This window comes from Dipodomys merriami, unplaced genomic scaffold (genome assembly GCF_024711535.1).
Source record: "Dipodomys merriami isolate MVZ:Mamm:240054 unplaced genomic scaffold, mDipMer1.0.p SCAF_19, whole genome shotgun sequence".
NCBI lineage: Eukaryota > Metazoa > Chordata > Mammalia > Rodentia > Heteromyidae > Dipodomys > Dipodomys merriami.
In genome coordinates, this window is record NW_027203270.1 from 7,756,505 (window position 1) to 7,784,170 (window position 27,666).

The window sequence follows — 27,666 nt, forward strand, 5'->3', positions numbered from 1 at the left end:
TGAAAGAGGCATTTCTTTATTGTGGTTTATACCATCAAGGACATTAACAAAGGAAGAAATATTAAAGAAAGCAGTAGGTTTCTTTTTTTGCTGATTCTGAGGCACTGTCCCTGAGTCTTTTTGTACTCAAAGCTAGCATTCTACCACTTGAGACAACAGTGCCACTTCCAGCTTTTTCTGAGTCGCTTACTGGAGATAGTCTCATGGACTTTTCTGCCTGGGCTGGCTTCAAACCACAATCCTATCTCAGCCTCCTGAGTAGCTAGGATTACAGGCATGAGCTAAGTGCACCTGGCAGAGGAGTAGGTTTCTTCTTGGCAGACCCCACGTACTGTATCTTGTCCATTCTCCCACCCGTCCTACCAGAAAAAACTAGGACAGGAGGTAGAAATAACCAATCTCTAGATTTTACTTTAAAATCCTGTTCCAGATGCCTCTTTTCAGTATACTTCACACTTTCCTTCGCACTGAAGGGAGAAATCCTTCAGTTCACCACATCTGGGTGTTATTTTTTAGCATTACAATTTTTATTCTTCTATAAGAAGCATCTCTATTCAAAGCACAGAAAAGGCAATGAATTTAATTTCATTGTATGATTTTTCACTCACAAGTTGAAACTTGACATGATGCACTTATTGTTCACACACCCCTGCTTTTATTTGGGGGAATGTACTAGAATTTGAACTCAGGTCCTTGTAATTACTATTCTAGTGTCCCATGACTTGAGACATGCCTCTAGCCCTACTTTTTGTTGCTTATTTTTAGAGATGGTATATTGCAAACTATTTCTGCTTAGGCAGGCCTGGTATCATGATCCTCCAAATGTCAGCCTCCTCAGTAGATAAGATTACAGGCATCAGATACCAGTGCCCAGCTTGAGATCACTTGCCAGTTTCTTGTGCTTGTAGTTGATTTCAAATGTTTGGCAGAAGTGATTAAAAGACATGAAGTAGTCCAAGAAAGCAACATTTATGTTGGGATCATAAAATTAATTTTCTTTTTTTTTTCCTCTTCTACTTTTGTGTGCCAGACTTGGGGTTTGAACTCAGGGCCTTGGGCTTATTTTGCTCAAAGCTTGAGCCACAGTTCTGCTTCCCATTTTTTTTCTAAGTCTTTTTTTTTTTTGTCAGCTGTGAGGCTTGAACTCAGGGGTGCTGTCCCTTGTGCTTTTATGCTCAAGGCTAGTGCTCAATCAGTTTGAACTATAGCACCAATTCTGGATTTCTGGTGGGTAACTGGAGAAAAGACTCTTATGGACTTTCTGGCTCAGGCTGGCTTTGACCTGCGATCTCAGCCTCCAGAGTAGCTAGGATTACAGGTATGCGCCACCAGCACTGGTTTTCAAGTCTGTCTTTTAACTTTGGTTTTCAAGGGTTGCCTTCTTCTTACTTTTCTGGCCAGAGGCCTTTTTCCTATGGAAATAAAAATTGAATAGATATTTTATATCTTTCATATTATATATTATTTCATATTATCTTATTTCATAACTCTAGTGGTTAATAAACATTTATTGGAATCTACTGTATATTAAAGCATAAGAGGCGCTAACAACACAAAGATGCATTAAACATGATCTCTGCCATTTAGAGAACCAGTCTCCTATAATACAATTAACTACACTACTATATAGTTTGGAAGACAGGCTTTGCTCCAATCCTAATAATACAAATTCACATTGATTTAGTGCTTATTAAGCATTAGATCAACTACACAATAGTAAGAAATGTCAGACATGAACCTCAAAAGTCTAATTCTAGAGCTTGGTGAATGATGAATGCCTAAAATAAGTGGGAAAAGGAAATGGAAATATTTTTGAGAAAATATTACATACTACATTATACTAACACAAAGTTCTTAGATGTATTAACATCCAATTCAACAACTAACCAAGCAATCAACCCTGAGCATGAGAGTTTGCATTATTTAGAAAAATGTTTTCATTAAATATAGAGGAAAGGAAGAGAGGGAAATTGACCCACCAAAATCCTCAGCAAAATATCAGAATCAGCTCGGTGACTCCAGATCCACAGTTCCCTCTACTATAACTGTAGTGCCTGAAATCGGTCTCCTAGGTCTACTACAGTGAATCAATGTTGGGCCAAGGAATTAACTAGTGAGTTACCAGGCATGATCAGGATCTTTCAATGAATATTCACAGAAGAGGTAAGCTAAAATCAGATCAGGATGGGTCTTGTTTGTGTGCTATATTAAGAAGTTTGGCCTTTAAATGTTAAGGAAATGGAAAGAAACCATCTTAAGTGGGTGGATGACTGGACAAGATTAATACCAGTATCTTCATGCAAATAAAATTTTAAGAACCCCAGAAGTATAAATCCTAGAAATGTAAAAATATTTTAAAGGGCAATTATTTAAAATACTGATGCATCTTATTAAAATCTGTACCAGTTACTGCTCAGTGCCTCAGAAGACTGCATTTGGAATCTTAAAGTTTTGTTTTTTGGGTTTTTTTTTGTTGGTCGTGGGGACTGAACTCTGGGCCTGGGCTCTGTCCCTCAGCTCTTCAGTTCAAGGCTAGTGCTCTACCACTTGAGCCACAGCACTACTTCAGGCTTTTTCTGCTTATGTGGTACTGAGGAATCGAACCCAGGGACTAATGTATGCAAGGCAAAGCACTCTACCACTGAGCCATCTTCCCAGCCCCTCCCCTAAATCTTGAGTACACCAAAAAAGACAGTACTATACCCTGTCAATACTTGATCTGAATACTATTTACACAGTCAATACTAAAATACCACTTAAGACTCCTGTGCTGGTAGCTCATGACTATAATTTTAGCTACTCAAGAGGCTGAGATCTGAAAAGTGAGGTTCAAAGCCAGCCTAGAAAGTAAAAGCTAAAAGTGGAGGTGTGGCTACAATGGTAGAGCACCAGCTGTGAGTGAAACAGCCAAGCAAATCATGAGTTCAAGCCTTAGTTCTAGCACAAAGTTCAACTTACAAAGCACATAGTTTTCATGTCTTTGTTTACCTTATTTCTTTTTGTGTCAATACTAGGGCTTGAACTTAGGGCCTCAGGCTCTCCCTTAGGTTTTTCAATCACAGTTGGTGCTCCACCACTTGAGCCATGCCTCCACTTCCAGCTTTTTGCTGGTTAACTGGAGGTAAGAGTCTCTTGGACTTGTCTGCCAAAGCTGGCTGAGATCCTCAAATCTCAGCCTCTGGAATAGTTAGGATTATAGGTATGAGCCACCCGTGCCACCTTGTTTCTATATTCCTATTTTGTTTTAAACCATTCTGATTTTTTAATGCATACTAACCTTTTTGGCTAACTTCAAGAAAGGTGTTTTATTTTATATTTATTTGTATATCCTATCAGTACCAAGTTCCTTGTTGGATAACTCAGTAAATACCTACTATTGGTTGCAACAGTTTTCTCTAGTGACTTTCACAGAACAGTTTTCATAGAAGTAGCATGCTAGGACATTAATGGCATGCTCACAGTACATGTACACATGTACACACACACACACATGCACACACAAAGTTATTAGGGACTTGGAACATGCTCAGATAGTAAAGCATTTACTCATCAAGACCCTGAGTTCAAGCTCTGGTCACACACACACACATACACACACACTTAAAAAGAGCTTATTAGAATTAAATAATTTTTTTTTTTTTTTTGGCCAATCCTAGGTCTTGAACTCAGGGCCTGGACACTGTCCCTGAGCTTCTTTTGCTCAAGGCTAGCATTCTACCACTTGAGTCACAGCGCCACTTCTGGCTTTTTCTGTTTATGTGGTACTGAGGAATGGAACCCAGGGCTTCATTCATGCTTGGCAAGCACTCTATCACTAATGCACATTTCCAGCCCAGAATTAAATAATTGTATTAGAGCATATATTAATTTAGTTTCATTTTTAAATAATGTAAAAGGTAGAATAATTCAGAATATTAGCAGATACACTACCAAACTTGTATCTTCTTAGCACCATTGGACAAAATATACTAGATTTGTATGTATTGTCTAGGACTTATGCTTTAAAGACCTCTAGAAACTAGGCTCAGCTATTAAAATTTATCTAAATAGTACTTTTTAGAGATTATAGAATACTTCAGCATAATCTGAATCCTGCCAGGATATAAAGCTTCAAGAAGACTAGATCAATGTGAGGCACTGGTCTTAATTATTGGTTTCTGCAGCAAACTGTGTGAAGATAGTGGGCAATACTATTTTCATTCACAAAGAACTGAAACCTTATTTACAAGTATAGGAAAAAACTCAGATTAACATACATATAAAGAAAAAATTCCAAGATTAAATCATTCAAGCTCCTCAATTAAAGACCAACCTAAGATACTATTTTTATCACATTCTATTTAATGTGCTGTAGACAAGTTAATTCTACTTCTAAAATCTTATCCTAAGGAAAAACAATGCCTCATAACTACATGACAATCAAACAGCAGATTTTCTTACCAGCTTACACTTACCGTTTAGCTTGCTCTAAGAAATATTTTGGAGTTGTACTAATACTCTCTCTTTCCAATGGTTTCTTAATCAATTTTTTCTTTTGTTTACTGAAAGTTACAAAGTAAGAAAGGAAATAAAGCACAACTTCATTTAGAAAAGCTAACACTAATGAAACCAGTTTTGATTCTTGATCTCAAAATTCATCTTTTAACCACTAGCAGGTTTAAAGTGGGTTGTTGTATCATGTTAATAAATCAAATTATCAATGATTATCTAATAGAACTCAGAACTATCCTAAACATAATAATTTCAACCAACCTTTTTCTTTCTGATTCTAGCTACATAACCCAGGCTAACTTGTAACTCATGATCCTCTGGTCTTAGCCTCTGGAGTGTTAGTCAATCACTTTTCTTCTTTTCTTTTTTTAAAGGACATTGTGTTCTGTGGCAACCTTGTATCCAACATGCAATAGTCTCATTTTGTTCAATAAACTTTTTTTTTTGCCAGTCCAAGGGCTTAAACTCTGGGCCTGGGCGCTGTCCCTGAGCTCCTTTTGCTCAAGGCTAATACTCTACCACTTGAGCCACAGCACCACTTCTGACCTTTCCTGTGATTGATTGGAGCTAAGAGTCTCAAGGACTTTACTGCCCCGACTGGCTTCAGACTGTGATCCTCAGCCTCCTGAGTAGCTAGAATTACAGGCATAAGTCACTGGTGCCTTGCAATGAACTTTTTTGAAACTAGTTTTATGAATTAAGTAGGGCTTTAATGACTTGTGTCACCCCTATACACAGCAATATAGTTCACAATAGCTAAAATATGGAAGTAATCTTAAATATCCATCAACAGAGAGATAAATAAAAGGCAGTATATGCATAATGGAGTATATTCATCCTTAAAAAGGAAATTCTGGCTATAGTGCAACATGAATAAACCTTGAAGACATAACACTAAATGAAATAAGCCAGCCACAAAAAAAACACATACTGTATGATTCAAACTCATACCATAAGAGGCGCTTAAAAGCTGCTGTGGCTGGGCCCTCAATAATGATAAACAGGAAAAAAGTCTGGCCACTTTGACTCCATTTTGTATGTGTTTCTCTGTTTACAATCACCTTGGAATCCAGGAAGGACAGGACTGATTGATAACATCCTTACAATCACCCCTAAGATATAATGCAGCCTCCTCAGGACAGACTACCCACTAGGCAATGACTTGGTAATCTTGATCAGTGATGACATGACAGTGGTAACAATTTCCCCTGTACCCCTCCCAAAACAAGGACTAAAATAATGACCAATCAGGTAATATTCTGACAAGACAATTTAACAATTACACACATCTTTCTCTCCTAGCCTCCAATTCCCTATTTAAGTGTGTAGCTCATGTTTATACCCAGAAAAGAGATTAAATGAATTTTTGTGCTGCCTTCTCATGGTATACTCCTGCCATATAATAAAAATCTCCCTTCTCTCCCCTTCTCTGTATCTTATGTGGTGTGAGTGGGCTAGGTTTAACACAAGGAGCCCGTGGAGTTTGGGCCTGGGATCCCAAAGGTCCAGTTTCAATATAAGGTACTTAAGAGTAGTCAAAATCAGAGATAGAAAAAGGAATGGTAGTTGTCTGAACCTAGGGACAGGAGAAGTGGGGGAGTTATTGTTTAATAGGCACAGTTGCAATTTTCTAGAAAGAAGAGTTCTGGAGAGGGATGATGGTAATAACATTATGAATGTATTGAATACCATTGGACTGTGCACAACAAAAAACTAAACAGCAGGCAAGAACGCATCAGGTTTGATACCATTTATAATCTTCAACCATGATAGTTCTTCTTATACTTTTCAATTTTACGATAATACAATAGTGATATATTTATTATAAGATAAACTTTGAGTTTTGATCTTTCCCCAGCCAGTAGTGTGTGTTACAATACTCTCTAACAATGCTGGGCAGAAGCAGTGAAGCAAAACTCTCAGTACTCTCTATGTCATGAGAGTTAAACCATAATACTCTCTAGCGCAATAGGTTGATAAGCTATCACGTTCAGTAGGTAAGGGATCTTACTTTTCACTTAAAATATTTTTTTAACATATAGTGTGTTTATTAGTATATAACCCTGCTATAAGTCAAGAAACATCTGTATGTAAGATTGAAAACGTCCAAAACTAAACAATGTACTGTTCTGGCATACATATAATATATATATATATATATATATATACTTATAAAAGGCAAGACAACAGAAAAAATAAAACAAAAGTAAAAATGTACATGTAAAGAAACAGAAGAAAAGAAGTTTTAGATAAATTCAAGATTATACCTTAGTAGTTTCTGGAAACCTTTTATATATTCAGGTACTGGGCATCCTGCTTGTTGGATTACATTGGCAACACTGAAAAAGGAACACATAAACATAAATCTGTGTCTTGTCAAGATGAGGTTAAAAACAGTTTTGACTTGTCAAAACTATAAGATACTCTAGGATAGTGTTCTGATTATTATCAGACATTACGGTGCGGAACACATTCAGATAGCAGCCATCTCAACATTAATCAAACCCTAGAAAGCTACTAAGCCCAATCTTGGAGGAAACACTATGAAGCCAGAGTCAAGCTTCAATTTATTAAGTAATAGTGCTTACTATGGGGTTGGCACTGTAGATTTTTCTTGTATAGTACCTTATTTGTTCCTTACAATAACCCTATGTGGAAAATATTATCTCTATCACCACTTCACAGATGGAAAAGTGAGGTGCAGTTATACTTATATTGGGGTCACCAGTCACATTCTCAGGGTTAAGATCTTAGGTTGATGAATGCTGTTATGAATACCACTTACATATGCACATGTGAAAGTCTGCTCAAAGTAATGAAAAGGCCAACCACTAGAGTGGAGGCTCAGAAGATTCAAAATGATATATCAAAATATAGCTCCCTTCGGCCATAACTCAATTTTGTTTTTTTAGAAGTGCTAAGTGGTGCTACCAATTACCCTCAGCCAAAAATTAATGGAGGCAACCAAAATGCAGGAAAACTCTTTATATTAAAATCTGTATCCATGAGTGGTGGCATAAACCTAAAACCCCAGAAGAGGGAAGGTGGAGGAAGAAGGATTCTGCATTTTACTATATAAAAAAATCTGACTCAAAAAAAAACAGAAAAGAGGGGCTGGGAAGGTGGCTCAGTGGTAGAGCGCTTGCCTTGCATGCATGAGGAGGCCCTGGGTTCCATTCCTCAGCACCACATAAGCAGAAAAAAGCCAGAAGTGGTGCTATGGCTCAAGTGGTAGGGCACTAGCCTTGAGCTGAAGAGCTGAGGGACAGCGCCCAGGCCCAGAGTTCAGCCCCCACAACTGGAAAAACAAAACAAAACAAAAACAAACAAACAAAAAAACAGAAAAGAAAAACAGTCTTTGATGATGGTGCAAGCAAGGTAGTTCATGACTGTAATCATAGTACTTGGGAGACGAAGACAGAAAGACCAAGAGTTTGAGATCAGCCTGGATTACACAGCAAAACTATTGTTTCAGCAATCTCTCCTTCCCCCAAAACACACTGAGAAAAAAAATCTATGATGATAGGCTAAAAGGATGATAGCCTGAGATTCTACAAGTATATGTTACCTAAGAATCAAAGTGCTATAATATTTGTGTTACTATAATACAAGTGGCAGGGGACCCTGGAACAAAATACAAAACTCTACATGGCTCTACAAGTAATGCAAAGGAAGCAACAATGGTGACTGGGCTGAAAAGACTTACAAACTATTCACTTAAAAACCTTAATTCTGGGGCTGGAAGGTGGCTCCGTGGTAGAGCTCTTGCCTTGCATGCATGAGACCCTGGGTTCGATTCCTCAGCACCACGTAAGCAGAAAAAGCTGGCAGTGGCACTGTGGTTCAAGTGCTAGAGCACTAGCCTTGAGCTGAAGAGCTCAGGCTCACAGTTCAGGCCCCACAACCGAAAACAAACAAACAAACAAAAAAACACCTTAATTCCGTACTGTAAGCAACATCAAATGATGGCTATTAGAAGAGTTCTGGGATTCTGAAACTTAAAAAAAAAGAATATCCCATTTGTATTATTTCCAAATTCTAATAATGAGAGGGGAAAAACAAGGCCCTATGATCTTCTTTATGGCTCAAATCTACTTTATTACCACTGTTAATAAAAACTGAGGGCTGGGAAGGTGGCTCAGTGGTAGAGCGCTTGCCTTGCATACTTGAGGTCCTGGGTTCGATTCCTCAGCACCACATAAGCAGAAAAAAAAAAGCCGGAAGTGGCGCTGTGGCTCAAGTGGTAGAGCACTAGCCTTGAGCTGAAGAGCTGAGGGACAGTGCCCAGGCCCAGAGTTCAGGCCCCACAACTGGACTCCTCCCCCCCCCCCAAAAAAAAAATAAAATAAAAATAATACTATACATATGAAAAATAATACTATACATATGAAAAAAATGAAGCAATCTTGGTTACTTCATTAGTAGGTTGTTTTTTGAGCACATCCTCCGCCCCTAATTTACCTTCTTAACAATGGTTTATCATCTTCTGTGAAAAATGTAACAGCTTTTCCCTTATGCCCTGCTCTTCCAGTTCGACCTAAAAAAAAATGAGACCATTAAAAAAAAAACAGTTTTGAGGAGAAAGAGACTCAAGATGCAGATTAAAGATTCCCTGGATTATCACTAAAATGAGTAAGTCTGAAAAAATATTAGAAGCTATGTGTGTTTAAAGGGAACAGTAGAGGAACTGAGACAGATGGGTGAGCAACGAGAAAGGGAAAAAGGCAACTCACCTATCCTGTGGATATACTCCACTGAGCTGGTTGGAAAATCATAATTGATCACCAAGTTCACACCTTTAAAATCAATCCCTCTTGCAAGCAAGGCTGTACAAATTAAAACCCAGATTTTTCCTGCTCTGAAGCTATGGACTGTGTTATCTCTCTAGGTAAGAAAACACAGAATAAATGCTTTAGTACTATAGGAATGGAAAACAATGCTAACATTTTAAAATTAGTTGGTTCTTGATGCTTTCTAAACATACAATGGACTGTACCTGTTGCTGTGTTCTTTCTGCATGAATAACATCCACATTAATACCTTCATATATGAGCTCATGAAAAAGTTCTTTAGCCCTTTCAATGGACTGAACAAAAACTAGAACAGGTGGATTGAAACCCTGAAAGAAGGCAAAAATTAGCATATGTAACTCATAAAGAAGATTGTCAATTAGTATTCATAATTGTATTTCAGTTCATAAAATAAATAACGCAATTCAATCGAATATACTAATGGTCTAGATCTTCCCCCATCCTCCTCTTATCCTTTCTCCACATGGGTTCTTTCTATTCAACTTGAACTGTGTTCTCCATCTTGCTAATTCCAATAAACTTACCTAAGCAATCTCTCTTAAGTCTTCCTACACAAGTGGCAGGGGACCCTCTCTATAACAATCATCTTTTGGCTTACCGCCCTAGAACTTTGATTCTGCTTACAATATAAAACCCGCATCAGAGGCATTGTGGCTCATATTGTAGAGTGCCAGCTGTAAACAAGAAGGCAGAGCAAGAGTGGGAAGCCCTGAATTAAAACTCTCTTTAACTCACCATTTATCAGAACTTTGTTATTTCCCACAACTTAGTCCTTGGGTCTACTTGTCAATACAATTTTATTTTATTGAGTTCAATAAAGTCTCAGGGCTTAGTAGCCTTTTCATTTTGGCTTATAGACCCCTTTTGAAATCTAATGAAAGCCATGCAGCTTTGTAAGAGGTAATCACATTCCTTTGCATAAAATCGTACATATAATTTCATAGAGTTCACAGATTTCCCAAAGTTTATTCATGGTCAAGTTGCTAGTGTAACATCTCGACATGAACATCTGTAAAAATGTTAAACATTTCCTAGTGATATATCATATTCTTAAGAAGAATATAAAAAAAAACACATATCATCTATTTTAAGTACAATGTTTATATTAATTCAAATACTACAACAGTTCTATGAAGTAGATATTATGTTACTTGATAAATGAGGAAACTGGAACAGAGAGAAAGTTAAATTGATCAAGGTAGAACAGTGGAGAGCTGGAATTTCAAGCCAAGTGGTTGGGTTCAAGAGTGCATGTTCCCAATTTCTACAAACTCTAACTTCTACAGTCACCAAGTATTTGCAAACTTTCTCTTCTAGTCTGAATTCTTTACCACTAAGGCTATCACAAATATTTATGTTATCTCCTCAATAAGACTAATTTAACATTTTTTTTATGCTCCTTAACTTGACTGACCCCTTCCCCATAAATAAAGATGGAGGGGAGGGAAGAAAGAAGAGAAGGGAAGGGAAGAAAGGGGAAGAGGGAGGAGAGGAGGAAAAGGGAGAAATCAAGTGCACTTTTTATTCTGCAGTGTCCTACTTCTTGTCTAAAAAACCAACAAGGACAATACACACACACACACAGACAGACAGACAGACACACACACACACACACACACACACACACACACACACGGAAAAATGTAGCTTTGAGGCCTTTCGGTAGTTTTTTTTTAGTCTATTATAATTAAGCTAGGAGAAGAGATCGCTGGATAACTAAATATGATACACGAGGAGGAGGAAGATATGATGCGAAGTCCTCCCACTGTAATAAAAGCTTAGTGAACTTTATGATACACAAAGTCAAGATTATGTAGTCCAATATACCTTTTTCACAAGTTCTCTCATGGCCAGAAGTTTTCCAGTCTCAGAACCAACAAAAAGAAGCTCTTGTTCTACAGTCTCTACTGCAGAATTTCTGAGAAGAAAATGTATTTTGTAAGAACCAATTTTTGCCTTTTCCCTGAACTCTAATAAAACAAATGAAAAAATTTATATAAAACAACAAAATTGCGATGCCCAGCATCTTTCCATTCAATCTCAAGGACTTTCCTGCCATGGACAGTCTAGAACTGTAACCTTCCCAATTCCAGCCTCCTATGAAGCTAGGATGACATACCACACCCAGCTAGTGGTTGAGAAGAGGTCTTGCAAACATTTTTGCTTAAGCTGGCTTAGAACCATGATCCTCCTGATCTCAGTCTCCCAGGTAGTTAGGAGTACAGGCATAAGCCTGCACTAAACTTGTTTCTTACTGATTAGTGGACGTGCATTTATATACCAATAATTAGGAAACAAGTATATTAAATTTTAGAATATTCTAACAATGTAATATATTATACTATAGCAAGTGTTTTCCCATCCTATTGTCTGCCTTTGTATTTATGTTAGGCTTTCTTTTTAAACAAGTGAATATTAAGTTTAGAGTGCCCAGGGTGTTCCATTTTGCTTTTTCCCTCCTCCCCTTTTTTTTTTTTTTTGAGATAAGAGTTTCACTTTATTTTCCAGGCTAGTCTCAAAATCCTGGGTTTAAACAATTCTGCATCAGCCTCCAAAGTGCTGAGATTACAGATGCACACCACCATGTCTAGCATGTTTTCCTTTAATATGGTATTTTATATAGCTACTGTCTTCCTACTTATTGTTTCACTGCTATCACAATATTCTATAGGGTCAAATACCATAAAGTTCTTGAACTTTTCTCCATTACTGTAGATTTATTTAATATAAAAATATTCCTTATGTATTTTATTCATTTGTTTAGGCACTGGGATCAAACTCAAAGCCTCAAACATGCTAGGCATGAATCCATTCCCAGCACCTAACAAATTATTTTCATTAAAAAAACGTTTTTGTGCGACTCCTGGGGCTTGAACTCAGGGCCTGTCCCTGAGTTTTTGTGCTTAAGGTTAGCACTCTACCACTTGAGTCACAGCTCCACTTCTGGCTTGTTGATAGGTAATTGAAAATAAGAGTCTCACAGACTTCTCTGCCCAGGCTGTCTTTGAACTGTGATCCTCAGATTTCAGTCTTCTGAGTAGCTAGGATTAGAGGTGTGAGCCAGCAGCACCTGGCCCAAAATATTTTTAAAAGGGAATTAAAAACCAAGTGGCCCAGTAAGATCAGCTTTCTTTATGTGGCCTACTTATATAAACCACTGAAGACACTAAATCCTGAGTGGCCACAGAGCTCATTATACTTGTGAATGGGAAAAATCAAAAGCATGATGATGGAAATAATAACGCAAAAAATATGAGACTCTCCCTTTTGGGTTACTCTAAATAGAAATTCCTTCAACAATCTTTTTTAAAAAATTCTATTAATAAAACATTTTCCCTTGTTATTCTCATGCCGCGCAACCAATCTCTGAGCCTAAGAAAAAAAAACAACAAAAAACACTTACAGTAAAGCAATCAATAAGAACAAGTAATTACCTTGCTCCAATGGACACAGTAATGACATTGTCCAGGTTGAGCTTGCACCACTGTTCAACATCATAGGCAAAAGTTGCACTGAACATAGCTCTTCTAATTTTGTGGGATGTGCAGGCCAGGAAAATGAAAGCCAACTGGTCTCTAAATCCAGTTTTACCATCTTCAAACAGTTTGTCTGATTCATCCACAACTAGCCACTCAACACTGAGAAATAAAACAATTTGTGGACAGTGAACTGAAAGATTAGCCTGGACACTTCACTCAACTGTGAAGACACATAAGGAAGTTAAGCTATGACCTTTGGTGCTCAGAAGAAGGGAATATGAAAAACAAACAACTACAAAAAAGATAAACATAATTTAATCACCTCTTATTAGTGTCAAAGATGAGGCTGCATTAGCAACAATGACCTTCACATAATTCTCATGAACTCCATCTCTTTTGCTGAGAGATGTGAAAGGTCTAGAATTATGCACTGATTATCAAAACGTTTAACTGTCTTCCAAACCAATGTTTTCCTATGAGTTTAATGAAAACTTGTTCTCAGGATCCATGCTGTCTTAAATTAGCAGACAGCATGCTCTGAAGGGCAACATATAAGCAACTGAAAACAAAATGTAACTAACTGAAAAACGCCCACGTAAAAGCTACTGAAATATTACTGTACCTTGTTAGGTCTATTCCTGGTGGATCTTGTTTTAGTAAATAGATTAACCGATTTGGAGTAGTCACAAGAATATCTATGGGAGAAACAAATGGTAGAAATGGAAAAAGCAAGATTCATCACCCTTCTTGAAAAAGGGTGTTTTGTTAACACAAAAGCTATTGCTAATTAGCAACTAATACACACATATTTACCATTATAGAATAAACTAAACTCTTTCTCCCTCTCTTTTTTTGTGCTAGCACTAGGGCTTGTACTCAGAACTCCACAGCTTTTGCTAGGCCTGTTTGCTGATGGCTCGTGCTCTACCACTTGAACCGTATTTCTAGCCTGACTTTTAGCTGGTCATTTCTGAGATAGAATCTTAACAGAATTTTTTTTCCTCCTAGGCTTACTTAGAACCACAATTCTCCAAATCTCAGCCTTCTGAGTAGCTAGGACTACAAGTATGAGCCACCTGCTCCTGGTGCCTACTCTTTTTTTTTTTTTTGGGTCCGGTCCTGGGGCCTGAACTCTGGGCCTGGGCGCTGTCCCTCAGCTCTTCAGCTCAAGGCTAGCGCTCTACCACTTGAGCTACAGCGCCACTTCCGGCTTTTTTTTCTTGTTGCTTATGTGGTGTTGAGGAATCGAACCCAGGGCCTTGAGCATGCAAGGCAAGCGCTCTACCACTGAGCCACCTTCCCAGCCCGGTGCCTACTCTTATATTTGAGAAATCTTAACATATATATAATCTTAACACTATATAATCCAACCACTGATTTTTAATTTCTTTTGTGTGTGTGTGTGCTGGCCCTGGGGCTTGAACTCAGGGACTGAACACTGTCTCTGAGCTTTTTTGCTAACAGCCAGTGCTCTACCACTTAAGCCACAGATCCTCTTCCAGCTTTTTTGGTGCTTAATTGGATATGAGTCTCCTGGATTCTTGCTTAGGCTGGCTTTGAATCACAGTCCTCAGATCTCAGCCTCCTTTGTTGCAAGGATTACAGGCATGAGCTATCAGCACCTGCCTCTCATTTTTTTCAGGAAAATCCTTTCTTTAAGTGAAAGTTTACTCAAGAGGCTCAAAGTAAAAGACAGGTAAAAGCAAATTCTCTTGCTTCTGTAAGAGGAGAGATGCAGTTCTCTTCTCTCTCTCTCTCTCTCTCTCTCTCTCTCTCTCTCTTTTGGTGCTAGTATTAAGGCTTAAACTCTGGGCCAGAGCATCCCTAGCATTTTCACTCAAGGCTGGTGCCCTACCACTTGAGCTATTATAGTTCCACTTCCAACTTTTTACTGGTTAATTGGAGATAAAGAATCTTACAATTGAGTTTGAGTGAGCTTCTTTGTGCTCAAGGCAAACACTCTATCACCTGAGCCACAGCACCACTTTCAACTTTTTCTGAGTAGTTTATTGGAGATAAGAGTCTCTTGGACTTTGATGCCCTGGGTGGCTTCAATCTGTGATCCTCAGATCTTAGCCTCCTGTGTAGTTAGGAGAACTACAGGTGGAAGCCACCAGCGCCTTGCTATCTCTTTTAGTTTTTAAATAATGACTTATACTTTTGAACTACTTTCTTGTGCCAATTAGGATACTTAGAATTTCCAAATCCTTTACATATTCTGTTTCCCCAAGCATGAATTTCTTTTGTCGGTCATGGGGCTTGAACTCTGGGCTTGGGCACTGTCCCTGTGCTCTTCAGCTCAAGGTGAGCGCTCTACCCCTTGAGCCACAGCGCCACTTCCGGTTTTCTAGTGGTTTATTGGAGATAAGAGTCTCACGGAATTTCCTGCCAGGACTGGCTTTGAACTGCAATCCTCACATCTCAGCCTCCTGAGTAGCTAGGATTACAGGCGTGAGACACCGGCGCCCGGCTCCAAGCATGAATTTCTTACCAAATTTCTTAGATGATTTGGGTCCAAATTTCTTGGCTGCCTCTGCTGTCTTGTGGATCATGTGTATCCTGAATCCTGTTCCCTCAGAGATTTTAATTAACTCTCGGTGAATCTAAAACAGACAATGATAAAGTTTGAGCTGCCTAGATACTAGGATAGGGTGGATAGCATCTTTTATTTTATTCATAAATTTATTACCAATCCATGACTATCTCAAATCTGCAATAATTTGTAGATTCATCTGGAATGTTAGTATTTTCAAATTTCAAAACCTAAAAAGACTTCTAATTTCTTCATGAATTTAGCACACTAGTTCCAAGAACCAAAACCAACCAGCTAAAACACTCCTTTAATATGGTACTAAGAAAAGTAAGTTTCAGGGGCTAGGAAGGTGGCTCAATGGTAGAATGCTTGCCTCACATGCATGAGGCCCTGGATTCGATTCCTTAGCACCACATAAGCAGAAAAAGCTGTAAGTGGTGCTGAGGCTCAAGTGGGAGAGCGCTAGCCTTGAGCTGGAGAGCTGAGGGACAGCACCCAGGCCCAGAGTTAAGTCTCCACGACTGACCAAAAAAAAAAAAAAAAAAAAAAAGAAAAAAAAGTTTTAAAGAGAAATATGTAACAATTCAAGAATTTTATAGTGTTGGCCAAAGAAGTATAATTTAAAACCATGTTTTAGAAAATTATAGAATGATAAACTGGCCCATATCCAGTAATATACACAACACTTGGTACAGAATATTTGATCATGACAAAAAAGACATTCTTCTGAGATTTTTTTTTATATTACCCTCAATAAGGAAGATTACTCAAGCAAATATTAAAGGCATTTTTCGCAGAAGCTATAGGTCATACCTGGCTGGCAAGTTCTCTTGTTGGGGATATAATCAGGGCTCTGAAGCCTTTATTTGTAGGTTGTTTCAGCTGCATTAAAATAGGAATACTAAATGCCAAAGTCTTCCCAGATCCTGTAGGAGCAGAAGCCAAAAGTTCCCGACCCTAAAAACACAGAGTATAGAAAGTAAAATGAAAACTACAAATGAGGTACCATTGGCTCACATCTGTAATCTTTGCTGAAAACAGGAAGATCTGATTTGAGACCAGTCTAGGCAGAAAAGTTCTCATGCCCTTTTCAACCCATAACTGGATGCAATGGTGCATGCCTTTCATTCCAACCTACACAGGTTCAGAGTGGGAGGATCATGGTACCAGGCCATCTCTGGCAGAAAAGTCAATGAGACTCCATCTCCATAGAAAGGAAGCTAGACTCGATGGCACAGGCCTGTGATCCAAGCAATGAAGGAAAGCCTGGAAGTAGGTGGATCTTAGTTCACTGGGTATCCTAATACCCAGTGAAAACAGGGCTGTAGGTGTGGCTTAGCAATATTGCATCAACAAGCATTGAGGCCTTACATTCAAACCTCTAGTCCTGAAAAAAAGAAATGTGGCATTTTCAAAGCCAACTCAAGTAACGCTATCAGCCATACAAATGACAAATACATTAAGCATGATAAATCCAGTTGTTCAAGTTCTCTCTGTTTTTCTAATTTCTCCCGTATTTGTTTTTCTAACACCACTTTACCCTTGCCACCACTGCCCCAAGAGTTTCTGAGCACTGCTGCTCCATTTGAAAGGGTAAAGTGTGCATAGATAAAATCCAACAGGAATAATCCACACTATTTTAAACTTTTCTCTCCTATTCAATTCTTACAAGTTTTTATCCTGGTGTCTGTACTGCTAATCCCTAGAGAAGATTTTGTTGAGTAACAGAGTGACTGAGGATTGGAAATAAAAAGTGATGACCCAAGAGATAGTAATTTATTTGTAGGTGATAATTTTTAAAAAGATGAGTATGACTGTTAAAGATTTAATCTAAAGCAATAATCAAAGTAATAGCTTTGATGTAAAGCAATAACCAAAGTAATAGCTTTGATGTTTGTTGGTGGTGATCATGGGGTTTGAACTCCGGGCCTGGGCAATGTCCCTGAGCTCTTCAGCTCTAAGCAAGCATACTACCACTTGACACACCAGTGCTACTTTCAGTTTTCTGATGGTAATTGGAGATAAGTCTCTCAGATTTTCCTGCCCGGGCTGGCTTTGAACCATGATCCTCAGATCTCAACCTCCTGAGTAGCTAGGATTACAGATGCGAGCACCAGCACCTGTTTCGGTTTTTTTTGGACAGTCTTATTATGTAGACTTGTAGTGATCCTCTTGCCTCTACTTCACAGGTACGTATCACCATGCCCAGCTAGAAGCAATCTTAAATAAAAATTAACTGTAAATTTACTAAGATGTGAGTCAAAAATATTTCTTAAATGTATGAATGTATTCTCATTGCAGTTCTCACCTGAATTGAAGGCCATCTTGGTTAAGAAAAAATTCAACTTCCAAAAATTTAATCTATTACACCTCTATCAATAGGTGGCTAATTAAATAGTGATATCCATATAACAGTATTATTCAGTAATAAACTACTGATATATGCAATAGGGATGAATTTGAAAAACATGTATGTAGAAGCCAGAAACAGACTGAATAATGAATTTATGTAATCTGAAAATTCTAGAAGAGGTTGAAAAACTTACATGGCAACTGAAATGAGAACAGAACACCAAGCATGATTGCACATAACTGCAATGCAAACTACTGTGATGTACAGCTCAAGACAATCATGGTGGGGCTGGGAAGGTGGCTCAGTGGTAAAGCGCTTGCCTTGCATGCCTGAGGCCCTGGGTTCGATTCCTCAGCACCACATAAGCAAAAAGAAAAAAGCCGGAAGTGGTGCTGTGGCTCAAGTGGTAGAGCACTAGCCTTGAGCTGAAGAGCTGAGGGACAGCGCCCAGGCCCAGAGTTCAGGCCCCACAACTGGACCCCCCCCCAAAAAAAAAAGACAATCATGGTTCAAGACCAGCCCTGGCAAAAAGTTAGCAAGATCCCATCTCAACAAAATAAGCAAGGCATTGTGGTATGTGCCTATGATCCCAGCTACTTAAGAGGCCACATAGGATGATTGAGCTGATCCTGGGCAAAATATTTTGGGAAAAGATACTGTACCTGAAAAATAAAGCAAAAGAGGGTTGCAGTGTGGTTCTGTGGTATAGAGTACTTGAATAGCAAGTGGAAGACCCCCTTCAACCCTAGTACTCCAACAACGACCAAAAAACAAAAAAAGAGAGAGAGAACTGGAAGTCAGAGCAATAGTTGCCTCTGAGCAGGGGAGAAATATGGACTGACTGAAATGCAAAGGGCACAGTAGAATTTTCTGGGATGACAAAAATCTTCACTGGAGTGAATTGTGCTAACATAGCTTTATTGTTGAAACCTATTAAAACTGTGCTTAAAATCTGTACATTTTAGGCGGGTGCTGGTGCCGGTGGCTCACGCCTGTAATCCTAGCTACACAGGAGGCTGAGATCTGAGGATCGAGATTCAAAGCCAGCCCAGGCAGGAAACTCTGGGAGACTCTTATCTCCAATAAACCACTAGAAAACCGGAAGCGGCGCTGTGGCTCAAGTGGTAGAGTGCTTGCCTTGAGCCTGAAGAGTGCAGGGACAGCACCAAATCCCAGAGTTCAAGCCCCATGACCAAAAATAAAAATAAAAAAATCTGTGCATTTTATTGTATGTTATGTGCATTTAAGTAATAAATACTGGTAAAGAAACTCAAGTTGGGCCAGGCACTGGTGGCTCACACATGTAATCCTAATTATTAAGGAAGCTGAGATCTGAGGACTATGGTTTGAAGCTAGCATGGGCAGGAAAGTTTGTGAGACTCTTATCTCCAATTAACCAGGAAAAAACCCTGGAAGTACAGCTGTGGCTCAAGTGATAGAACACTAGCCTTGGGCAAAAAAAACTCAGGGACAATACCCAGGCCTTGAGTTCAAGCCCCTGACCAGCACACAAAACAAGACTTAAGTTGGGCTACATATAAGAACTGTAAAAAGCATCTGTATTTCTGAAAAAGCCATTGGGATAAACTAAATGAAAAAAGCCCCAAACATAGCTGCATGCTCAGAGTTTCAATGCTGAAAAAAAGAAAAAGAAAAAAAAAACAACAACTGAAAACTAGAACTGGGGGTTGGGGAAAGGGTATCAATATCAGAAAGAATGTATCTACTGGTAGTGATCAAGACATGTTTGATGGGGGCACAATCATGAGAAATGGACCTTAAATGGGAAGGATTTAACAGGGAGGTGAGATGGAAAAGATTTCAAGGACAGAAGGAAGGGACTGCATACTCCATCCGATAAAGGCCTTCATACTCACATGCAGCATGACTGGAATAGCTTGCATTTGAATTGGTGTGGGCATTTGGAAGCCTGAGTCTAGAATGTTCTGAAGTAACCGAGAACTGATTTTATATTCTTGGTCAAGTTGCTGAAATGTAGTAATTGGGTCAGGAAGATCAGTTCCCTGGACATGAATTTTGTGTTTATTCCGGAAGAAGTTCACCTGAAAAGCAAAGCAAAGGGGTCACTATGAGCATGGCCAAATAAACATGGTCTCACACTGTAAAGCACTAGCAGTGTTTCATAAAAGCTTCAGTAGCATAGCAAATTTTCAGTTAGATCTAAGCCCTCCCCCAATCAGTACAGGTAATAAGTTCATGTTCTCTCCTAGATAGAAGACTTTATTACAATGAAACCTATCATGCTTTCTTTACATTAACATGACACTGCCACAAATAATGTGTTACTGACATAGTTAGAATTTATAGCCTTGTATAAATTCCTTCAAGGTCAGCACTGAGTCCATTTATTTTCTTTTTTTCTTTCTTTTCTTGAGGGTGGGGTCAGTACTAGAGTTTGAATGTTTGCTACACATGCTCTCTACCACTTGAGCCATAACTGTAGACCTCCTGTATTTTTTTTAAGGTATCTCCCCCACATAGAGCCTCTTGTTAACTTTGTCCAATTGAAATCCTCCTACCTCCACCTCCCATGGAATTACAGGTGGGTACCACTACACTTGGGTTTGCTTTTGGTTAGGTTCTCACTAACTTTTGCCTGGGCTGACCTTGAACTGTAATCTTACTGTCTCCATTTCTCAAGTAGATGGAATTATAGATGTGCAACCATATCCAACTACTTTCTTTTTTTTGTCAGTCGTGGGGCTTGAACTCTGGGCCTGGGCGCTGTCCCTCAGCTCTTCAGCTCAAGGCGAGTGTTCTACCACTTGAGCTACAGCGCCACTTCCAGTTTTCTGGTGGTTTATTGGAGATAGGAATCTCACAGTCTCTCCTGCCCAGGCTGGCTTTGAACCGAGATCCTCAGATCTCAGCCTCCTGAGTAGCTAGGATTACAGGTGTGAGCCACCAGCGCCCGGCTACTAACTACTTTCTTTATAGGCTGCTTAGCCTACAAGTGCCAATACTTTAAAAAACACTATTGAAAACATCTATTTATAAAAACTAAGTACCAAAAATGGGAGTTTAGTGGTATTGATTTCATTTGCTTCTTCATTTTCTGGCCCAGAGACAGTCTGATTCTGGTTTCTGGGTTACTAAATAATTCCACAGTAAGCTCTGTAGTAAGCTGCCCCCACCCCACCCCACCTACAGCAGCAACATAACAAGTCTACTGTAGACGAAACAGTGCCATTTGTTCTTTCTTCTACATCTTACTCCTTTCATTCCCAAGCTATAAAATACATTTAAGAATTCTAGTACTGTAATCCCTGTCAGATGAAGTCCTTTTAAGTCAGTGACCTCAACATATAGAGGAAAAAGGAATCAAATTTTACATTTATCAAAAGGAGTTAAAAAATCTGAGCCAGGCATTTTAGCACACGTCTGTAAACCCAAATTAATCTTCTACATAACCAAACTATATTCACTTTAACAACAGAATTACTGAAGTCTAAGGAAAGGATCACTAAAGCATATACTTCTGAGAACTAAATCAATTCTCTAACCTTTTCCTGTCGGAGATGTTCCAACTTTCCTGAAGTTAGTTTATTTTCTCCTTTAACTTTTTTATCTTCAATCTTTGCTTCCACAGATGATGTCCACTGTATAGTAGTGTCATCCTCTCCAGAAGTAATTTCTAGAATATATTTTTCAAAATTAAAAGATTTTTAGTGTGACAGTTGTGGATGGAGTAAACAAGCAACACTGTCACATCAAAAGTAAGTACCAAGGAGGGACGGAATGAGAGAAACTAAGGAAACAGATGACATTGTGTAAAAGGAAATATACATATGTAAATGTGATCTCAATGCATATCACCTCTAGAACAACAATAAAGTAAATTTTTTAAAAAGTAAGTACTAGCTCATGAACTAGTTGAGGAGAATCCAAGAGGATGTATCTACAGTGAAAGTTGGCAAGCTCACTCTTTTCTCTTCATTGGTTGTTTCACCTCCAAAATATACTTGAAAACAATGAATTAATTGAAAAGCTCCATAAAGCATAAAGTGGCCAGCTTCTTTACATCCAAAAAAACCAGACAGAGAATAAATTAAGTGAAAGATTTCATTTTTAATAGCAATGTACACAACACAATAATCAAGCTACTAAGTATTATAAAGATAGCAATTCTTCCTAGATCTATGAATAATACTAGCTCAATTAAAAGTAGACAGGATTGTCTTGGTGACTTTAATGTTTACATGGGACAAAAAACATGCAAGAATAACCTAAAAATATTCTGAGAACAGTAAGAGTTCTATCGGAACTAACACTAGAAAGTCTCTTTCCAACTTTAATGAGACATAACTGACACCAATAAGTGACACTGATAAGGCACTCACCTAACATGAAGTTGCCGGGATTGAACCCAGCATCTCCCCTTACCTCTCCCAAATAAAAAAGATTATAAAAACATGGTATACCTCACTACTGCTGCAAGTTTTTTCTCATTTGTTTCTTTTAGATATAAGACCACAAAAATTAAAGCTAATATTGGCATACAAATACAGAAATAGACATTAATGGACTGGAACAGAGTCCAAAGATACACCTTCTAAATACATGTGTGAAATAGATTTACAATAAAAGTCTTGTTTTCAACCAAGTTTGGTGGTATATAACTATAACCTACCATTCTGAAGGCCCAGGCAGGAGAATTGGTAATTTAGGGTCAGGCTGGGCTATATTGTTTGTTTGTTTTTTCAGTTTTTGTTTTGTTTTGTGACAATATTGAGACTCCAACTCAGGGCACTGTCCCTTAGCTTTTCATTCAACACTGGGGCTCTACCACTTGAGCCACATCTCCACTTCCAGCTTTTTGGGGTTAATTGGAGATAATCTTAAAGACTACTCTACCTGGACTGGCATTGAATCATGATCATTAGATCTCAGCCTTCTGTGTAACTAGGATTACAGGGTGAACCAGAGTTACTAGTACCTGGCAGGTTTTTGTTTTTTTTTTTAACAAAGTCTTGCTATGTAATCTAGGTTGGCTTGGAACTCCAGCTGTACTCACACATATACACAAAGTACAATGACATTTGTTGTAACATCATAATTGCAAAAGCATGAAAACAAATTAAATGCCTACCATGAAGGGACTTACAAAATCAATCCTTAAATCAACTGTGAGGTACATCAAATATAAGTTGTATTAAAAGGAACAAAGCAGTGTGTTTATTGTGAATCCAAAACAGTTTTAAAAAAGAGGAGAAGGCCGGGCGCTGGTGGCTCACGCCTGTAATCCTAGCTACTCAGGAGGCTGAGATCTGAGGATCGCAGTTCAAAGCCAGCCCGGGCAGGAGAGACCATGAGACTCCTATCTCCAATAAATCACCAGAAAACCGGAAGTGGCGCTGTAGCTCAAGTGGTAGAGCGCTCGCCTTGAGCTGAAGAGCTGATGGACAGCGCCCAGGCCCAGAGTTCAAGCCCCACGACCGACAAAAAAAAAAAAAAAAAAAAAGAGGAGAAGGCTCACAACCAAAAGTATAGAGAGTATTCATGATTATAGAGTATAAAAACGTAAGTATGAGGGAGAAAAGTAATAGGGGTGACATTTATCAATATGTATCATATTTATAAACTGATTTGTTATCTTGAAAACCCTTTGTACTACTTAAAAGATAATAAAAACAAAACATGTAAACACACATATGTTTTTGAACACAAGCAATAAATAAAATATTGCTAAAAAAGACAAGCAGTATTATGAGTAGTTGCTTATAAAGAAGACTAGAAATAAAGAGTAGAAATAAAATTTGTTATCATTACATGACTTAAGTATATACTATAAAACGAAGGCTAAGTAGAAAATTTCATAAAGTTACAGAGCTATAGACACGGCTCAGTAGTACATGGCCTGACAAACAAATATAAGGAACTGAGTTCAAACTCTTGTACAAAAAAAGAAGAAAGGGCTGGGAAGGTGGCTTAGTGGTAGAGTGCTTGCCTTGCATGAGTGAGGCCCTAGGTTCAATTCCTCAGCACCACATAAACAGAAAAAGCTGAAGTGGCACTGTAGCTCAAATGGTAAAGCGCTAGCCTACCATCTGAAGAGCTGAGGGACGATGCCCAGGCCCAGAGTTCAGATCCCATGACCGACAAAAAAAAAAAAAAAGAAGAAGAAGAAGGTTCAAGGACAGTGCCCAGGCCCTGAGTTCAAGTCCCAAGGCTGGCACCAAAAAAAAAAAAAAGAAACATAATATAAAGAAAAAGGTAAATGCTCCCATAATATATATAAAGAAAAAAAAAAACTAACAGGCAAACTTTAGGAACAGGTAAGCTGAAATGCAAATGTCCTGACCAGCATATAGAAGCTGCTCAATTTCACCAGTTATCAAAAAATTTTAAAAAGTTTTAAAAAATTTAAAAAAAGGAAGTGCCAATGTGGTTCAAGTGGTAGAGCACTAGCCCTGAACACAAAGAGGCTCAGGGACAGCGCCCAGGCCCTGAGTTCAAGCCCTGAAACCAACAACAACAACAGAAAAAGATTATAGCCAGGCACTGTGGCTCACAATAATTCTAATTACTCAGAAGGCTGAGATCTGAGGATCATGGTTCAGAAAAAGGCAGAAGTGGCACTGTGGCTCAAGTGGTACAGTACTAGCTTTGAGCAAAAGGAGCTCAGGGACAGCATCCAGGCCCAGAGTTCAAGCCCCAGGACTGGCAAAAAAAAACCCCAAATAACAACAAAACACAACCATAAGTTTTATATTTTTGTATTTTTTTTGGGGGGGGTGGGGATCGGTCATGGGGCCTGAGCTCTGGGCCTGGGCACTATCCCTCAGCTCTTCAGCTTAAGGCTAGCACTCTACCACTTGAGCTACAGTGCCACTTCCAGCTTTTTTCTGCTTACATGGTGCTGAAGAATCGAACCCAGGGCCTCATGCACGCAATGCAAGCACTCTACCACTGAGCCACCTTCCCAGCCCACAACCACTAAGTTTCATATAAGACTGGAAAAAAATGAAAGACCAATGATATTTAGCGTTGACAGAAGTGTAGTAACCTTTTTGGTCTTCTGCAGTGTTTCCATTTAAGGACACCATGCTACAGAAGAAGTTAACAGCATCTGCACAAAAGGACACATGTACATGTATCCATCATGGCAACAACATTTGTAATAGTAAGCCTCTGGAAAAAATCTGAAAATGCCACCTACTGAGGACTGTGTATTTTCTGACGTCTAAGCTTGTATTATTCTTACAATTGAAAGAATACAACTAAATCAAATAAAAAATACTGAACTCCAACACTAACCTGAAATCTTCTTTCTCTTTTTTTTACTGGGCTCCCTTTTCCTTTCAATTAGATTTTCTTTTTTTTTCTCTTCATTTTGAAGCTCCTGGTGTGTTTGTGATGCTCCACAGTCACCTGGGATAGGCTTCTTGTTCCCAAAGAAGTCCAGAAGCACCTCTGAAGAATCCAAATCAAATTTCCTTTTTCCCACCTAAAACCCCCAAAATATTAAAAGGAATCCATGAATATAATATTGCCTCCATCCAAGCAGGACTGGTCCAATGACTTTCCTCTTTTTAATTCTTTCACCAAACATTATAGAGCTAAACAAGGGTATTTGGGCAAATTAAATTTAAAAAGGGCAGGTTTTCTGATCTCATACTTCTAAATACATTATTTAAATAACTGCAGCCTCATAGCAACCCCACAATGTAAGTAGTAGTAGTATTACAGATGAAAAAAAACCAAAACATTGAGAGGTTAATTTGACTAAGGTCTCAAAATTAAAAATTTCCCACAATTAAGCTAGAAATGGTGTGACAGGCCTGTCACTTCAGCTACTGGGGTCTGAGGCTGGCTACAATTTAAAAAAAAGTGTATGTGTGGCTCAAAGTGGTCGAGCGTCCGCTTAACAAGCTCAAAGTTCTGAATCCAAACAGCAGTAAAATAAAGAAGATTTTCCCCAAGTGAGCCCCATCCCTCTCAACACTTCCCTATTACACGATTCACCGTTTCTAAATCCCAATTCTCATCGGTTACTTTATGCATGCTGGAGGAATAAAAAGAACCTTGTCCATGTAGGACAGCCATCTGCACACCAAATCAAACCTGGTGAGACTCGAGTGGAAAGAATAAAAGTCTGTTTCTGAAATCCCTTTCTACCGATCTAGAAGTGCCTAGGAAAGAATTCTCACAGTGCTGTGAAGCGGAATAGGAGGGGCGTGCAGCTTCCATGCTAGGCTCAACTAAGTCCCCCAAAAAACCTGGAAAGAGTCGCTCGGGGGTCTCGAACCCCCCTGGGCCTGAGGCACGCTGCGTCCCGAAGGAGGAAATAGGCCCCCAGCGTGGCCCGAGTTGGACCGCGGGGTCTCCAGGGGCGCGGACTCCTGCTCCTTTTTAAATTGCTTGGGCCTCGAGGCTCGAGCCTCTGCGCACGGTACCTGGAATCGAGCTGCGTCTGCCGAGAAGCGTTTCACGTCGAATCTGGCCCCGGCGCCCAGACGGCGGAAAAGATCGTGGGCATCCATCTTTACCCAGAAAGCTCTGCGGCATCGAGGCGACTGCGCAGATGACGTCTCTCTTCCCAGCGGACTTCCGCCCGGCCCTGCTGAGGGCGGAAGTAGCTCCAAGAGGCGGAGCCTAGCACCATCCTGAGAGGTGTGGTCCGTCATTGTTCACAGCCCTGGATCCTGTTTGTGGACAGATGTCATTGTCTTCGTAGGCCAGGAACTTTCCTTCGCTTCAGGGGCAGTTTGGTGCACATCACTAGGATTCCTCTCCTGAGGAGGCTTACATTTTTAGCAGGGTCAGATGACATTTAGCAAATTAACCAGATGAAAGTTCTAGGAAGCGAACAGAAAGGTGTATGGATGGAAGGAAGCCAGGGTCTGCTTTCATCTATGGTAGTCAAGCTCACTCAGAAGTAATCAGATCTGAGTCGAGAAGAGGCATCTTTCTCAAGATCTGGGAGCAGCATTCCAGACAAAGGAAACACCTGCCTGAAGAAGGGAAAAGATTACGAACATGAGAGGGATAAATAGAAAGTCGTGTGTGTGTGTGTGTGTGTGTGTGTGTGTGTGTGTGTGTGTGTGTGTGTGTGTTTGGGTCTCCACCAAAAATAAAACACAGAGAGGAGAGCAACCCAGGGTGACTAGTGCTTTCTTTTCTTTTTTCATTTTGGAATGATACTATGTACATATATATTACACATTATTACCTATTACATATACATATATTGTACATGATCACATATAAATATAGAATATATTATGTTATATTGATTTTAATAGTGTAGTTACAAGAACAAAAAAATCTCAAACATAGTGCTTAATAAGTCTATACCCTTTCCTTCTTCTCTCCTCTTGGAATGGTAGTTCTATACCACCATTAAACTAAAAAATAAAATCAAAAATAAAAGAGTCTGGATATGGGCTGGGAAGGTGGCTCAGTGGTAGAGCACTTGCCTTGCATGCTCGAGGCCCTGGGTTCGATTCCTCAGCACCACATAAGAAAAAAGCCAGAAGTGGTGCTGTGGCTCAAATGGTAGAGTGCTAGCCTTGAGCTGAAGAGCTGAGGGACAGATCCCAGACCCAGAGTTCAGGCTCCACTACCAGACCCCCCCCCAAAAAAAGTCTGGATATTACCCCCCCACCCCCGAAATTCTGGTCTTATTTTTCTAGAATGGATCTCTGACCTATCATTTTGGGAAGCTTCTTAAGTTTGTTATTTAAATAGTAATTAGGGTTAAGAATTAGTGCTAGAAGCTAGGTATAGGAGGCTCACATCTGTAATCCTAACTACTTAGGAGGTTGAAATAGTCAATTACAGTTTGAAGTCAGCAGAGGAAGGGAATTCTATAAGATTCATCCCAATTAGCCACCAAAAAGCCTGTAATGGAGCTGTGGCTTAAGTGGTAGAGCACTAACCTTGAGCACAAAAGCTCAGAGACAGCACCCAGACCCAGACCCAGACCCAGGACCAGCACACACACCATATTTGAACTAGAATCCTACTTCTGAGGCT

General features: G+C 39.2%; 1 protein-coding gene across 1 annotated transcript; it reads right to left on the bottom strand.

Moving 5' to 3' along the window:
- On the bottom strand, positions 1-26,195 carry Ddx52 (DExD-box helicase 52). The gene is made up of 15 exons (XM_070027162.1): positions 26,085-26,195; positions 24,946-25,135; positions 21,192-21,322; positions 19,545-19,730; positions 16,128-16,271; positions 15,273-15,384; positions 13,404-13,476; positions 12,737-12,940; positions 11,130-11,220; positions 9,488-9,610; positions 9,225-9,375; positions 8,953-9,028; positions 6,759-6,830; positions 4,455-4,541; positions 1-1,412 (listed from the first exon to the last, which is right to left on the bottom strand). Exons 1-15 carry the CDS (start codon positions 26,169-26,171, stop codon positions 1,355-1,357), a joined length of 1,785 nt encoding a protein of 594 aa, XP_069883263.1. The 5' UTR covers positions 26,172-26,195; the 3' UTR covers positions 1-1,354.
- Between the last annotated feature and the right edge of the window lie 1,471 nt (positions 26,196-27,666).